Here is a 14,847-nt window from a genome sequence, read left to right as displayed (position 1 = left end):
TTTCACATTCATATCTTCTTTTTGGTGATTAAAGTTTATTTCTGGATTAATTATTTCTTTCAGTAATCGGCCCGATTTGATGCAATGTGACTCAACAAGGCTAAAAAATTGTCATTAAGATAATTACTATTATATTTTCTATTAAGATCACTATAGTTTCTAAGTTTAGTACTGCTTACCTTTCTGAGCTTCATTATTTTTATTACTTGTTGACGCGTTTTGGAATCACTCCATTGCCAAAACTTATTGTACTAAGTTTTGACGATGGAGTGGTTCCAAAACGCCTCAATAAATAATAAAAAAATGAAGCTACTAGGACGTTAAAGTTCAGTTTTAATCAGAAACAAAATACGTAAAACCGGATCGGAAAAGTAATACGATTATAAACAGAGCAATTTTCATCAATGTTTGAAACATAATGTAAATGAAAACAAATAGAAAACTTATCAGTAAAAGAAAAGAATGAATAAAAATTAGATTTAAATAATATAAATCACATACTTTTTGTTTTTTCTCTAAAAATGATTAAATATCAAAATTATTACGTGATAAAGCTGCAAAAATTTCTTCAAAATAGTTGCTGAATGGCTGAAATTCTGTTCAACGCATAGTTCAGCTCGGCAAATCCATATTGAATTTTTAGCAACTTTAATCAGAAAATTTGATTTAGACTTATCAAACGAGTGAAGATAATGAAAAAAATAAGATGGCCGCCATATCGGTTGAGGCCTACTTTTTGCAATAATTCTGTTGTTTGTTGTCGGATTTTTACGACTAAGGTGTCGTTTTGTTCACATAAAAATGCTTCATAATCTTTATAATACAACATAATTTGATAAATCTAATAATTCCTAAGATATTTAAGATTGAAAAATTCAAACAACCGCCATTTTGAAATTTGTCAACGAAGAGAATTATTTTTTTTCGTATTAAAGAATTTTAGTTTAAAATAAAGTACAAAATTTTATTGTGTTATCTCAACCATTTTTGAAAAATATTTTTATTCTAAAAAAAATAAAAAATGTCTGACAGATAGAAAAATATGCGTTTTCGAACTGGTTCATTTTTTCTTCAGGGTGTTAAGCAGAATCACTTCCTAGAATTTGGACTTGCCTTTTAAGGACACTGTATTTTTTGATGAACATTAGAGAATCAAATTATGTTTTCCATATATATATATATATATATATATATATATATTATTCTACTGAGTGTTTTATGTGTCTGTTGCTAGCCGAACTACAATGTTTATTATAGGCGACCTACATTCAACTTCAAACCTAATAAACCTTATATTTTTCACTCGCCCTCTCATCAAATCATATGATTTGTGTGAATTTTCCCTAAACGTATAAAATAAGTTTCATTTTTTACAAATATTTCATATAGTAAAAATTCGAATGATAATGAAAAAAAAATGAAGGTTAAAAATACATAATTTCATCATATATTATTACACGCATCATTATCATTATTATAATAAACAAAACAAATAAATAATGTTAGATAAAAAAACTAAATAAGGGAGAGTCGTTAGGTTAGCGGTTACGGAACCCCTACCTGAATGCGTTCATTATAATAAAGGATGAGTTATAGCATGCAATGTGGGTCATTCTTGTGGTTGAAAGGTAAAAGAGTGCAAAAGTAGTTCAAGGAATTTAAATAACCCCTCCTCGTATGTATGGAAAAATACTACCAAATGATAACCGTTAACGAAACCAATTATCTATGATAAAAACACTTGTAATTCCGATTACATTATTTTAAGTTCTTTGACCTCGAATTAATAGTCTAGGGATCAGTTATCTTAAAAATAATCTATTCAAATAAAAGACAATCTTCGTTTTCGGTGTGCACTAATAACTCAAAACTACTTAACCGATTCCGCTTAAAATTTCGCAATTTATTATTATCTGCACCGGGAGTGTTTACATGTTATTATTTCCATAATATTTAATCACATAATAACCGTCTGAGGAAGTCGATATTGACATATACAACGATCGATATTGACGATTTTTCTCTATATATACGAAATTAAATTTTGTAAAAGAAATTTTAAGTTATTTACTTATTTATGTTTTTTTTATGATTTTATATAGTAGTGAGATTTGAACTGTGGTAATCATTCTGGCAAAAGCGAAGCACTGTTTGGTCCGCTAGTGAAAAAATAAAATTAATGGTTAGTGTCTGAATAGAATCTATTAAATACTATATTTGTTTTCTATGATTAATCTGAGTTACGGTAAAGCTTAATAATAAATAATTTTGAGCTTTTATATCTTAACGAGATCGGGATTATATTTAAACAAAAATATTCAAACGACGGACTTATATTACGTAAAACTGACTGCCTCCTAATAATCTAACAGTCTATTTTAAAGTGATGTAATTAACTAAGTAAAACAAATAAAGTAAGAAAAGATAATTGACAGATAATTTTTCATCCGAACCACATTTTTTTTCAAAATAATTAATTAATGTTTGCAGATATATATACAGCCATAAACCGATTTGAACAAATAAGGTGTCATTCTGTTCGCAATAAATGGATAAACATTTTATCAGTGATTCCCAAACTGTGCGCCGCGGCGCCCCGGGGAACCGCGGACTCTTCACAGGAGCGTCGCGAAATATTGTAAAAGCTTCATAATTAATTGAACCAAGACATTTATAATTATTAATTTAATGTTAATAAAATAAACTAATGAATATACACGATGTTTACTTATTTGTATCTCTTACTTACTAGTAGTCATACTTTTACTTAGGGTAGGGCACCATGGAAAAATTTTAATTGAAAAAGGGCGCCGAAACTCGGAAAAGTTTGGGAACCGTTCCATTAAATGTTTATAAAACTACAGTTACAAAAATAAAAACATAAAAACTTGAGTAAGTTTTTTATTTAGACAAAATTTATATTTAACATCTCTAATTAAAAAGTTTTATCAGTTACATGACCGGTTACTCCACTTCTCAGTTGAGGGAGTATCTAACTATAATACATAGCTTACTACAAATAGGGGCACATTTAATTTGCTGCCTTACACCCTTCACAATCTTTCTTACTTCTGTAAATAATTAACTTACAATTCTATTCTATCATTAAATACGTGAAACATCTTAAGTACTTTCTCTAAGAGTAACGGTGTTCGCTATACAACCACTTGGTGTATTAAATAGATCTTCACTTAAATAGGGTTGAATAATTTTATTTAGCCTGCTTTGTGTAAGCCAAGAGAAGAAATCAGCCGGCCTCAGTGACGCGAGTGGTAGCGCTCGGCCTTTCATCCGGAGGTCCCGGGTTCGAATCCCGGTCAGGCATGGCGTTTTCTCACACGCTACAACTCATTCAGCTTCATCCTCTGAAGAATGCCTAACGGTAGATCCGGAGGTTAAATAAAAAAAAGGGAAGAAGTCAAGAAGTGATGAAGGCAAAAAGTTTTACTACCCCTAGAAAATTTGTGAGGGATGCCTGTTATTCTTGAAAACTTCTGTTCTGTAGAAAAATTATCATAAATACAAGAATGATGACTGTAAAGGTATTAGTAATACTAATGGGTTACATTTCTTCCAAATACAGTACGTTCGGAACGTCGTTGTGCAGTATACTTTAGAATTATAAGGTGTATTCTATTCTTTCGGCGTTAGGTTGGTTGCCCTGTGGATTCGTTGGGCGTTGTTCAGTAATAAACCAAGACCTCAATTTTCGAGTTGTGATTGAACGTGCTTCATTTGTTTCGTGTTGTTTCGTTTATCGGAATCAATAGTTGCGATAAACGTAATGGTTCTTTCGGTAGAGGAATGCGTTTTTCTCTTCAAACAAGTCTTTAGTGAAGGTGACAAGTATACTGATTTTGTGAAGCACAAGTTTTCTGAAAAGTTTCCAAATACTCCTGTTCCTCATCGCAATGCAGTTCGAACTCTAATCGAAAAGTTTCAGGCAACAGGCTATGTTGAAGACACTGATCGACGCGGAAGACCACCTAAACTAAACAAACAGAAGTTCCTTATTTCGAATGCTATAGCCGAAAGTCCATCAAAGTTAAGGCGTAAGTTAGCACAGCAGCAGCAATATATCGAACTTGCTACCGCATCTAAAGCTGTAAGAAGAGAATTGAAACTTTTCCCCTATAAAGTAATGTATGTTCAGAACTGAAACTTACAGATCATGTCAAAAGACTAAATTGTTGTCGATTGTTTAAACGTTTTATTCACCAAAATTCCGTTGGTATCCTTTAAATAACGTTTTTTTTTTTATAGTTGAAGCGTAATTTCATCTAGGAAAGTATATTAATTCATAAAATACACGACTGCAGTTGACAACAAATCCCCATGAATTACAAGAAACCCGTTCATTCTTTTTTGAAAATACAGTTAATAGTGAACGTTATTGTTCTGATTTAACAAAATTTATTAGTCAGTTAACAGAAGTGGAAACCAATCACGGTTGGTTTCAACAAGATGGCCCCACAGCGCGCATAGTTAACAGGTCAGTGTCGTTTTTACGAAATGCCTTTGGTGAACGAATCATTTCGAGGGCTGTGGCCTGCACGATCGTCCGATCTAGCTCCCCCAGATTACTTTCTATGGAGAGCAGCGTAAAAAGCAGTGTATCCCAACAGACCACGTACAACTGATGAATTACAAACCACAATAACGGCATACGTACGAGACATTCCGAATATCAGTGTTTGAAGTGTTTGAAAATAAATTGAAACGTGTTTAGTGTTGTATTGATATTGGAGGAGATCATTTCCAAAACCTTATATAAACTTCCCAGTTATTGTAATATTTGTTTCTATAAAATAATGAAATAAATACAAAGTAATAATTAGGAAAGTTTCGTCATTGCACTTCTACAATTCCAGTGCGCAACAACTTTCCGAATGCACTGTATAATATTTTTCTTCCTTTTGATCAGTACAGTATGCAAACTTGTAGAAAATTTAATTCTGAATAAAATGGTGTAAGTTGAATAAAACAAAGGAGAATTTAAAAAATTAGTTATTATAATTCTTTTATTTTGTAATATTGAAAATTTTGTTTCGTTTAATACCTAGTTAAAACCTGTTACATTTTGATTTTTTTTTTTTTAATAAGTTGGACATTTTTACGTTTGTGTTTGGTTTCTGTGGACTTGATTCTCATACCGTTTTACTCAGATCACATTCTCTATAAGTTTTCTCTAAAACCATTTTGTATTTATTATCCGTTTAAAAAATTTATTTTACGCCAATTATAAAATACAGTAGCGTGTTTTACGACCCCAATTTTTTGTCTTTTACCCCAGATTTCTCGAAATGTACTAAAAAATACAGCAATTGTTTTCAGTTTTTTAGGTCAGATTTCATACGAAACTGCTAAATTTACCCCTTAATTTGGCTCCCAAGAATTACAGTCAGACTTAATTTTATAAAAGGCGCAGAAATCGGGCGAAATCTTTCGCCAGCCGACACTCGCTAATAAAGCGTTTCCAAACCTATGTTTGAACAAAGTTTTTTCTTTACTTTCATCAGTAGAACTTGTCCTAAAGGTTTTTACATACTTTTCACAATTGGATTGTAGATCCAGTAAATTGTTTTAAAAATCCCATTTTAAAGCCCTTTTAGAAGAGCTTCAAAATGGAATTTTAAATCAATTTTTCCCCATTTTAAACCCCTTTTAGAAGGGTTTTAAATGTAAAATGGTTGTAAATGTAAATTCAGTTTTATTTACTGGATTGTGCAATCCGGTAAATAAAATTTATATTTATTTAAAAATGCAATTGCGCTTTTTATTTTTTAATGAAAAATATAACCGATTGGTAAAGTACAAAAAATCTTATACTCCTCTCCTTATCAACCATCCAAATATCGCTATTTTAAAATCTTTTTTACAATTTATATATTTATTGTTATTTATTATTTATCATTTGAATAACAGCACAAGTATTTCTATAAATAAATAATATATTTTCATAAAGAAATAAAAAAACAAATCTGATAAAAAAACAGACTGAAATAATATTAAGGTGTTACGTTGAAATAATGGTAAAAAATAACAGCTTTATTTATGAATTGGTAACAACCATCAGATATAATCAATACGTAAATGATGACTTGTTGAAGGTCAGACTGGAAGTAAATAAAATTCAATGTTGCGATAAATACCCGAGCGTACAACGTACTAAAAGTGGACTTAATGAAGTAACAAAGGAGAGGTGGTTCTGACAGATCAATGTCCAGCCGCAGGGCGGTGTTTGTTTGTGTCGTGTCGCTTGGCTACTATCGAATGGTCATCTTACTCTATTTATACACCCTCTAAATATATATATATACTAGTTTTAAGTTAAATTCTTAAAACTTTACTTAAAACTTGTGTATATAAAGAATAAGTTATTCTAGCAAAAATGTATATTATATACCCATTTTAACTGTTAAACTATCAACAGTATATATAAAAATTAATAAAAATACAAAAACAAAACATAAAGAAATAATAAAGAATCACCAAAACGACCAGTAAAAATTACTTTATTTTAGGACATAATAAAAATTCATTAATGAAAATAATACAATCACATTTTGAACAGCACAATCGGAAACCAAACGGTTATCTTCGATAAATAAAGCTTTATTCTGGTCGATATTATAAGAATACAATACATAGATCACGTCAGGTATGGTTAGTAAAAACTCTCCTGGATAATTTAAAGGAAACCGTGGTTAAACCTTGATCAGAGCAGCATCACAAAATACACAATTAATTATACAATTAAAAAAAATGATTTCTCAAAACTAATTATTTCAATGTAAACACATGAAATATGTTTACGTACAAAGTTAAATTTACGTACAAAGTTAAACGAAGGTGCAAAAAATTCAAGGATTTAAAAAAATGTTTAATCGGTATTATTTAAAAATTCTTTGACAGAGTAATATTGTTTTTGTTAAAGAAAATGTTTTAATTGTATTTTAAATAAATTGGCGAGAAGATGTTTTAAACGGTTCAAAAATTTGATAAAAGTAGCCATGAAAACATAATAAATCCCTTTTTCGAAAGCGGAAGTATTGTATTGTTACACAAAAGAAAGTTCTGTTATTTTTCGACACTGTGGTATTGTTATTTATTAAAAATAAGTAAAAATTTTCTTTTTAACAAAAATTTCACATTCGTAAATAAAACACATGGATAAGTCAAAATTTTTAATTTTTTCTAAATATCGACCTAAGTGATTCATACTTACGGGCGCCAAACAATGATCTGACAGCCAATTTTTGTAACTTAAATGCCCGTTTTGACTTTTTGAGGTAGTCCCATGAGATTACATTATACCTCGTGAATATACGTAAGCATAATAAATATTTGATAATGATGATAAGCTTAGTGCTTAAAACAACTAATTACGACGCCTCAAAACAAAAACAACGCTTTAATTTTATTGTAAACGAAATCAATGTGATTAACCTAAGAGAATATGTTTTCTAATATAACACCCAGAAATTTTTCTTTGCGGGTAACAAAATCCATCGTTAATATTAATGAAAAGTCTATCCACGCGACTATCTAAGAAGCAAAATTTAATGATTTTATTCATATATAAAGTTAGATGGTCACAATCCATCCAGTAAATAATGTTTTCAACGGTTAATGTAGTAGAATCTCCAAACCCGTTTAAACAATAAACTTCAGATATAGATACAATTTTGTATCATCAGCGAAGAGAGTAACAATGAACGGTTAAGATTTTGAGACAAATTATTAATAAACAATAAGAAAAAACCAAGGAACCGAGGACACTTTACTAAACAAATATGCAACCCAGTTCTTTTACCTTAAATTAGCTAAGATTTTTTTCGACTACTCTTGTAAAGAAAATTAAGGTAAAGTTTATCTCACGAAAAAGAGATAACAAAATCGTTCAACATTTTTATCTTTAAAATAAAAATTAAATTATAATTTTAGTTTACTATTAAATTTATAAAATTAATTAAAAAATTATTTCACTTATTCCTTTTTCTTTCTTTTGATCTCCATCGAGTACTTTCACTCTGCTATCACTGACATCTATCTCACTTTGCTACCTCTGACACAGAAACAAAATGCAACCACTTTGCTACTAACACAATCTACTGGTAGGAAAATGAAACGATTTCATTGTTATCAAATACATTTTTAAATGTAAATCATCAATTTCTTATAATTAAATTTATTATTTTTCTAACCAAATCTTTATGTGCCCACCTTGTTTTTAACTTCCGGAACCACCGTTAGATAGGTATTGAAAATACCATGCCTGACCAGGATTCGAACTTGGGACCTCCGGATGAAAGGCCGAGACGCTACCACTCGCGCCACGGAGACAGGCAATGTACCCACCGGGTTGGTCTAGTGGTAAACTCGTCGTTGTAAATCGGTTGATTTCGAAGTCGAAGTTTTCAGGTCCAAATCGTAATAAAGGTACTTTTATTCGGTTTTGAATACTAGAGATAGTGGATACCGGTGTTCTTTGGTGGTTGGGTTTTCAATTAACCACATGTCTTAGGAGTAGGCGACCTGAGATGGTCAAGACAAATTTACCGATACAATTACAATACACGAAGTCGCTAAGGACTTTAATTGTTGATGCGACTATAAATAAGAGTATTAAAAAAAAAATTTATTTCAAATGTTACTTGTTCATTATGTTATATTGCTATTTTTATGCTATATATATTTTTTTTATATAGGAGTTTTAGATTTATTACTATTGATTTCTAAAACATCATGATAAATGAGCAACATAATTAGATTTAGTTTATATATTATATGTTCGTATAATTACATATATGTATATATTTTCGTAAATTCCAAATTTGTCATTTTTAATTATATTACTATTTTTTTCAAGATTTACTCTTAATTTTCTATTATATAAATTACTAATTTGTTATTAAATATTAGAATTAGACTAATTTTTATAAATTAATTTGTTTTTGATCAGTTTTAAAAGCAATTTTATCAAATTTTCCTTCATTATATATATATTTAGAAAGAAAGAGAGACACACAGAGTGTATCACGACTGGCATGACTCCCCGGGAGTTTCCCGGGACTTTCATGACGTATTCTACTCGTTAAAATAATCGAAAAAGTTCATGTAAGCATATGTCCTAAAATGCTTCGTTTGCGACTTATGGCTAGTGAAAACTTTCGTTCATTTTTCAGATACTTCCGAAATCGAATAAAATAGTTCCCAGAATCGTATCTGCAGTAGTTTTTGAAAAACGTGGGATAAAAACCCTTTTTTTAAATATGACGAAAATAGTTTTCTTAAATGGGTAGGTAATAAGCACACAAAAGTTTTAATAAAACTTGTAAAGAATTTAATTCATGTTGAATAAAATAAAAGTTAGAAAAATTCTAATTTTACTTAGAAACAATACACTAGAACGAAGTGCGTACCTTCTTTCTTTTCTGCTTAGCCTCCGGAACCACCGTAAAGTACTACTTCAGAGGATGAATGAGGATGACATGTATGAATGTAAATGAAGTGTAGTCTTGTACAGTCTCAGGTCGACCATTCCTGAGATGTGTGGTTAATTGAAACCCAATCACCAAAGAACACCGGTATCCACGATCTAGTATTCAAATCCGAATAAAACTGCCTTTACTAGGATTTGAACCTTAGAACTCTTGATTTCGAAATCGATCATCATGAACTCGTCATCGATTTGCGATGACGAGTTCACCACTAGATCAACCCGGTGGGCTCATTATACGTACCAGTTTATAATAAATGTTCAAATATGAACCCGCCATTTGCAACACATTTAACTGGCATACGTTCTCCATGACCTTTTTTCTTTACTTTTATGTCCTGAATCAGTCCGTTACGTTTGGCCAACACCTTCCGGGACAACCGTCTATATATATATATATATATATATATATATTTATTTATTTATTTATAGATATTTTTTATTATTAATTTTCCTTGAGCATACGGTAATAAAATTATTGTTTTCACAGATTAATTAATTTATAGATTTTTTCCCCTGTCAACGGTTTCGTGTTTCTGAGAGAAAAGGTCAATACCCAAGATGTAGCGACGGTAACATTAACCTTGTAAAAGGAGAAAAATGTAAAAATATTTTTAAAAATAATATTTTGTATAAATAATTTTATAAATTTTTATTATTATTTTTTTGTTATAAATTTGTTATAAATTTTTTCGTTACATTTTATTATTAAAAATAAAGTAAATAAATAAAAAAGAAAATAAGTCATAAGGGTAACGAAAAGCTTTAAGCTGTATTACTAGAGGAAGAATTAAATTTTAATATTTACCTAAATGTAGGACATCATTGCCATTTGTTTCTTCTTTAATTGTATAAAACTAATTATTTATTCATGAATTTATATTTATATCATAAAACACAAATTTATTACAAGATCTTGGAGAAGACAGGTAAAAGATAAAATCTATTTTTAAATAAGAGATTAAAGAATTATTTCTTTATATAATCTACAAACTAATTTATGAAACATTTACATTGTATTATTAAGAATACAACGAAAAAACACAATAGTTTTACGCAAAATTCTTTGAATTTCTTTCAGATTTTCTTCGAAAAACTAAGAATTCTATAATAACACAAAAAATAAAATTTAATATGACATAAGACGCCATTTTTTCCCACCAAGTTGTTATAAGCACATAAATGTATGTCTTCAAAGACAAACCTTTTCTTTCGTGAAGTATACTGTAATATTAAAACAGAAAATAAATTTTTTTGGAGTTACATCCGTAGATGTGCGAGTAAGTCTTCATTTAATTCTTATGGCGTAAGTATTGCTTTGCAGACATTTTATATTAGGATAAAGTAAGATAACAAAACTTTTCCACGTCGCAGCAGAAAAAAATGATTTTCTTCAGTACACGGAAGCGAGATTATGAAATTATTTTATTAAAACTCTATGAACTTATCTCCTATGGAAAAAAATGAAAAAGTAAAATTTCATAAGTCATCTCTTGAGCACCCTCAAAAAAAATTCAGAATGACTTTTCAATCAAGATTCAAAAATGGTTTAACATTGTTCGGCTCCATAAGTATATACACGGCTGATATTTAGCAAATTAAAATTTCTAACTTATCTATGTATTTATATTACGATTCCGCCACATTTTAAAAAAATAATAATAATTTACTCCCAAAAAAAAACTATATTATATTTCTATCAGATTAGACAACACAAGCATTTTTATGTAACTCAGTAATTCGGCTAAATATTTAAGGATACCAAAAAGATCTTGTTATAGTTAGATTATCATTTTTAATAAATTATCAATTTATTTTAAAACAAAAATTAAAAGATTTTTATTTTTACACAAATAATATAAGCGGTGAAAATCTATACTTAAATAACATTAGTTAAAAATAATATAACAAAAAAACAGATAAGTAATAAACGCATCCTGAGTAGATATCCGTTTTATTTACTTAGAATCTACAGACATTTAACGTATTACTTCTTGTTTTACATATTTATTATTTCTAAATATTAGTACGGACTTAATAATTTATGCTTTTATTATTTTCTTTATTTTATTTTTTATTCTATAACTACCTGTACACTTTGTAACATGATTTATCGCGTTTATCACAGTTACTTTTGATCCCTTCAGATAAACTATGAGAAGTCCTTTTTTTATGTATGGAATACATAAAGAGTGTTCAAAAAGTGACGCAACCTTACAGATAAATGTTTTCTTCTTTTGTTGCATGTTTAATTTAAAAAAATTGACGATAATGGGTTACGCAATGTAGCAGAGAATATTCATTTTATCTCCCAACACATTAGATGTGCCAGTTATGCCCAGACTCAGAATGCCTTCACAGAAAAGTATGTTGTGGCTGCACCAAACAAGTTCTCCATCAAGCGGCTGTACGACAAATTATAAGTGGCAGGGAATGTGGCACATGCAGACAAAAGCGGTCGACCGAAAGTGTAACACCAGAAAAGTTGATCGACGTGCAAGCTACATATTCTGTTAGTCCCAAGAAGTCTGTGCAACGCCTACTTAGCCAATCTAGTGTCTCCGTCGGTAGTGCCCAGAAGACACGCGAAGGTGTTTAAGGATGCATCCGTACAGAATTCGTGTTATTCACGAGTTGTTACCTGTATACACTGGAAAATGTGTAACTTTCTGTCAGTGGTTCATGTCAAATTTAACGCGAGATGCGAAAGAACTCGATGACTGGTTTTATGGCACGGTTCCACCTGGATGTATACGTGAATGCACGCATTTGGTGTACGGAAAATCCATATCAGCTGCACGGACAAAAAATGGGTGCTTGGTGTGCAGCGTCACGTAGGCGAATCTTCATGATATTCTTTCATGCACAGTGAACAGTGAGCGCTACATACAGATGGTGCAACTATTTGTAATCACTATACCTGCAGATCGGCTACAGTACACCGTGGTTTCAGCAGAACGATGCAACGGCTCACACACGCAATGACTATCACACAACACTATGATAATCTTGGATCAGTATTTTCATGGACAAGTGATTTCGAAGGAGTCGCGGTTCCCTCAGTCTTCTGATTTATCCCTGTCTTACGTTTTCTTGTGGGGGTACCATAAGGATGCCGCTTACACAACTCATCCTCACACCATTCCCGAATTTCAGAGCGAAATTGAACGATGTATCGCTGAAATTCCTCAAAAAACGTTACAGCATGTGTTTAAGAGCATGCACCGTAGTATTAAATTATGTGAATCGCATATTGGAGGCCACTTTCGACAACTATTGTAACATACTCATTTTCCCATAAGGTTGTGTCACTTTTTGATCACTGTATATATCTATTCCTAACTGTATAATGTATTGTTATGTTAGGATCAGAATAAAATATTTATTTAAGTACGTATGATAATGTAAGGTATGGACACATTATGTATGGTAACGTATAATATATTCAGATACTGAGATATGAGGCGCATTTGACTGTTTAAAATCATGACGATCATGCTAAAATTACCTCTTACAAAAAGTAAGTTTTTTTATAATAATCTGTAAGAATATGGCAGCATAAATGATTTTCTGACATATAAATTTATCAGAGGACCAACAAAAAATAAAACATTATTTTTTGTCGCAGTTATAAACACCGATTAATGAAAACTAATTTAATTTTTTTCATCCATCTTTTCTAGGTAAATAATTATAATTCATATTATAACGCAATAATTTTAAATGTTTATGTTAAACGCAGGTCTCGAGCATCTTCACGCCTAATGGAAAGATATGAAAAATTAGCGAAACTTGGTGAAGGATCATACGGTGTTGTATTTAAATGTCGTAATAGAGAAACTGGACAAACAGTTGCGATAAAAAAATTCGTCGAATCAGAAGATGATCCGTTGATCAGAAAAATAGCATTACGAGAAATCCGACTACTTAAGGTATGATATAATTTACTTTTATTAATAATAGTAGCTAGAGATTAATAACTTCTTAGTTTGTGCATGTATGTATGTATATATTAATTTCTGAGATATATTAATAGGGTGTGCGTGACTGAGGAAATGTGAGTGTCAATCTCATACAATTAAATACATCTGTCAGAAACAAAATTGCACTTTGATTGTGAATGAGCAGATGGAAAAGGGTAGTAGAGGACAGAACAATACTTGTTTATTTATATAAGTTTAATTAATTTCATATACTTTATATGAAAAGTAATTTAGTCCGTAAAAATATTATTTAGTAAGAAAAGCTTGTTATTTTTACTTTCAGTAACATGAAAAATATTTCCTTTAAGCAGACTGGTAAAGATCAATATGAATTCCAAAAAAAATATGTGCGCGCGTGTGTGTTTCAAAACATTTTCTTTCGCTTTTATGAGAAGTTTCAATCTTACAGGATTGTTTTTTTCTGAGCTTTAAATAATAATAATCGTTATTTTGTTATAATTTACAAAAACTTCGGTTAAATATACGTGTTACAAACGTGAAGAACTTAACAAAACAAATAAAATTTAAATAATTCCAATTAAAATTAAAACATTTTCTTTATCATGTGTATAATATAAAACAAACTTAAAAAATCCATTATTAATTGTAACTATATACTAAGAAAAGTCATATTGCATGCAAAGGATGATAACATCCACATCGACATGCAGGAGTCTACTCGACCTTATACAGTGTAACCAAACTCATTAATTATATACTAAAAAGAAAATTTCAAATTCCGGGAGATTCAAAAAGGACTTCACAAGTTTAAGAGCATATAAAAATTTATTGAGATAACTTACAGATTCGGTTGAGACCTCATTTCATAAAATAACACATCAAATTTGTCACTCAACTTTTACTTTGGTTCGATGTGATTTCCATTTGTAATGCGACATACATCCCATTTGAAATAGATTTCATTTCAGACTGTAGCCAGTAAGTCGGGCCACTGTAGCTGTGGCGTTAATTTGGGGATTGAATCTTGGTTGAAATTGATATGCTGTCGTGGCATAACCTTTATTGCAATCGTTTGTAAATGGGTATATACGGTATTAGGTGGTGATAGAATGTATAGAGTTAGGCGCGAGGTTTTTGATCTTCCGCGTGTAGGCTGTTAGTTTAGCAGTTTCGAAGGGCTACGTGGAAATCTTTAGTAAAAGGCGAAAGATTTATGCGAAATGAATAAGGACCAAAGTTCTGAATGAATAAGGACCAAAGTGATTATTGCTTCTGCATTGACTTCCACCTTGTTATACGCCGCCCCGATTTGGCATAGAGCTATGAACATCAAAAAAAATGTCAGACGCATTCAGAGTGTGCACAGGAGTATGTTGATTGGGGTTATAAGCGCATACCGCA

At 30.5% G+C, this 14,847-nt stretch overlaps 2 protein-coding genes across 2 annotated transcripts in view; one reads left to right on the top strand and one right to left on the bottom strand.

Moving 5' to 3' along the window:
* LOC142324884 (molecular chaperone MKKS-like) overlaps positions 1–14,847 on the bottom strand; it is a 268,322-nt gene that overhangs the window by 174,995 nt on the left and 78,480 nt on the right. The gene's annotated exons all lie outside the window — the stretch shown is intronic.
* The window catches only part of LOC142324885 (cyclin-dependent kinase-like 4), an 87,504-nt gene that overhangs the window by 33,139 nt on the left and 39,518 nt on the right, over positions 1–14,847 (top strand). The window contains exon 2 of the mRNA XM_075365968.1: positions 13,245–13,434. Within this exon, the coding sequence (XP_075222083.1) occupies positions 13,245–13,434 (190 nt within the window). The remainder of the gene's footprint in view (positions 1–13,244; positions 13,435–14,847) is intronic.

This window comes from Lycorma delicatula, chromosome 5 (assembly GCF_047948215.1).
Source record: "Lycorma delicatula isolate Av1 chromosome 5, ASM4794821v1, whole genome shotgun sequence".
Lineage (NCBI taxonomy): Eukaryota > Metazoa > Arthropoda > Insecta > Hemiptera > Fulgoridae > Lycorma > Lycorma delicatula.
Note: the sequence above shows the minus strand (reverse complement) of the source record. Positions and strands in the feature narration are given on the sequence as shown.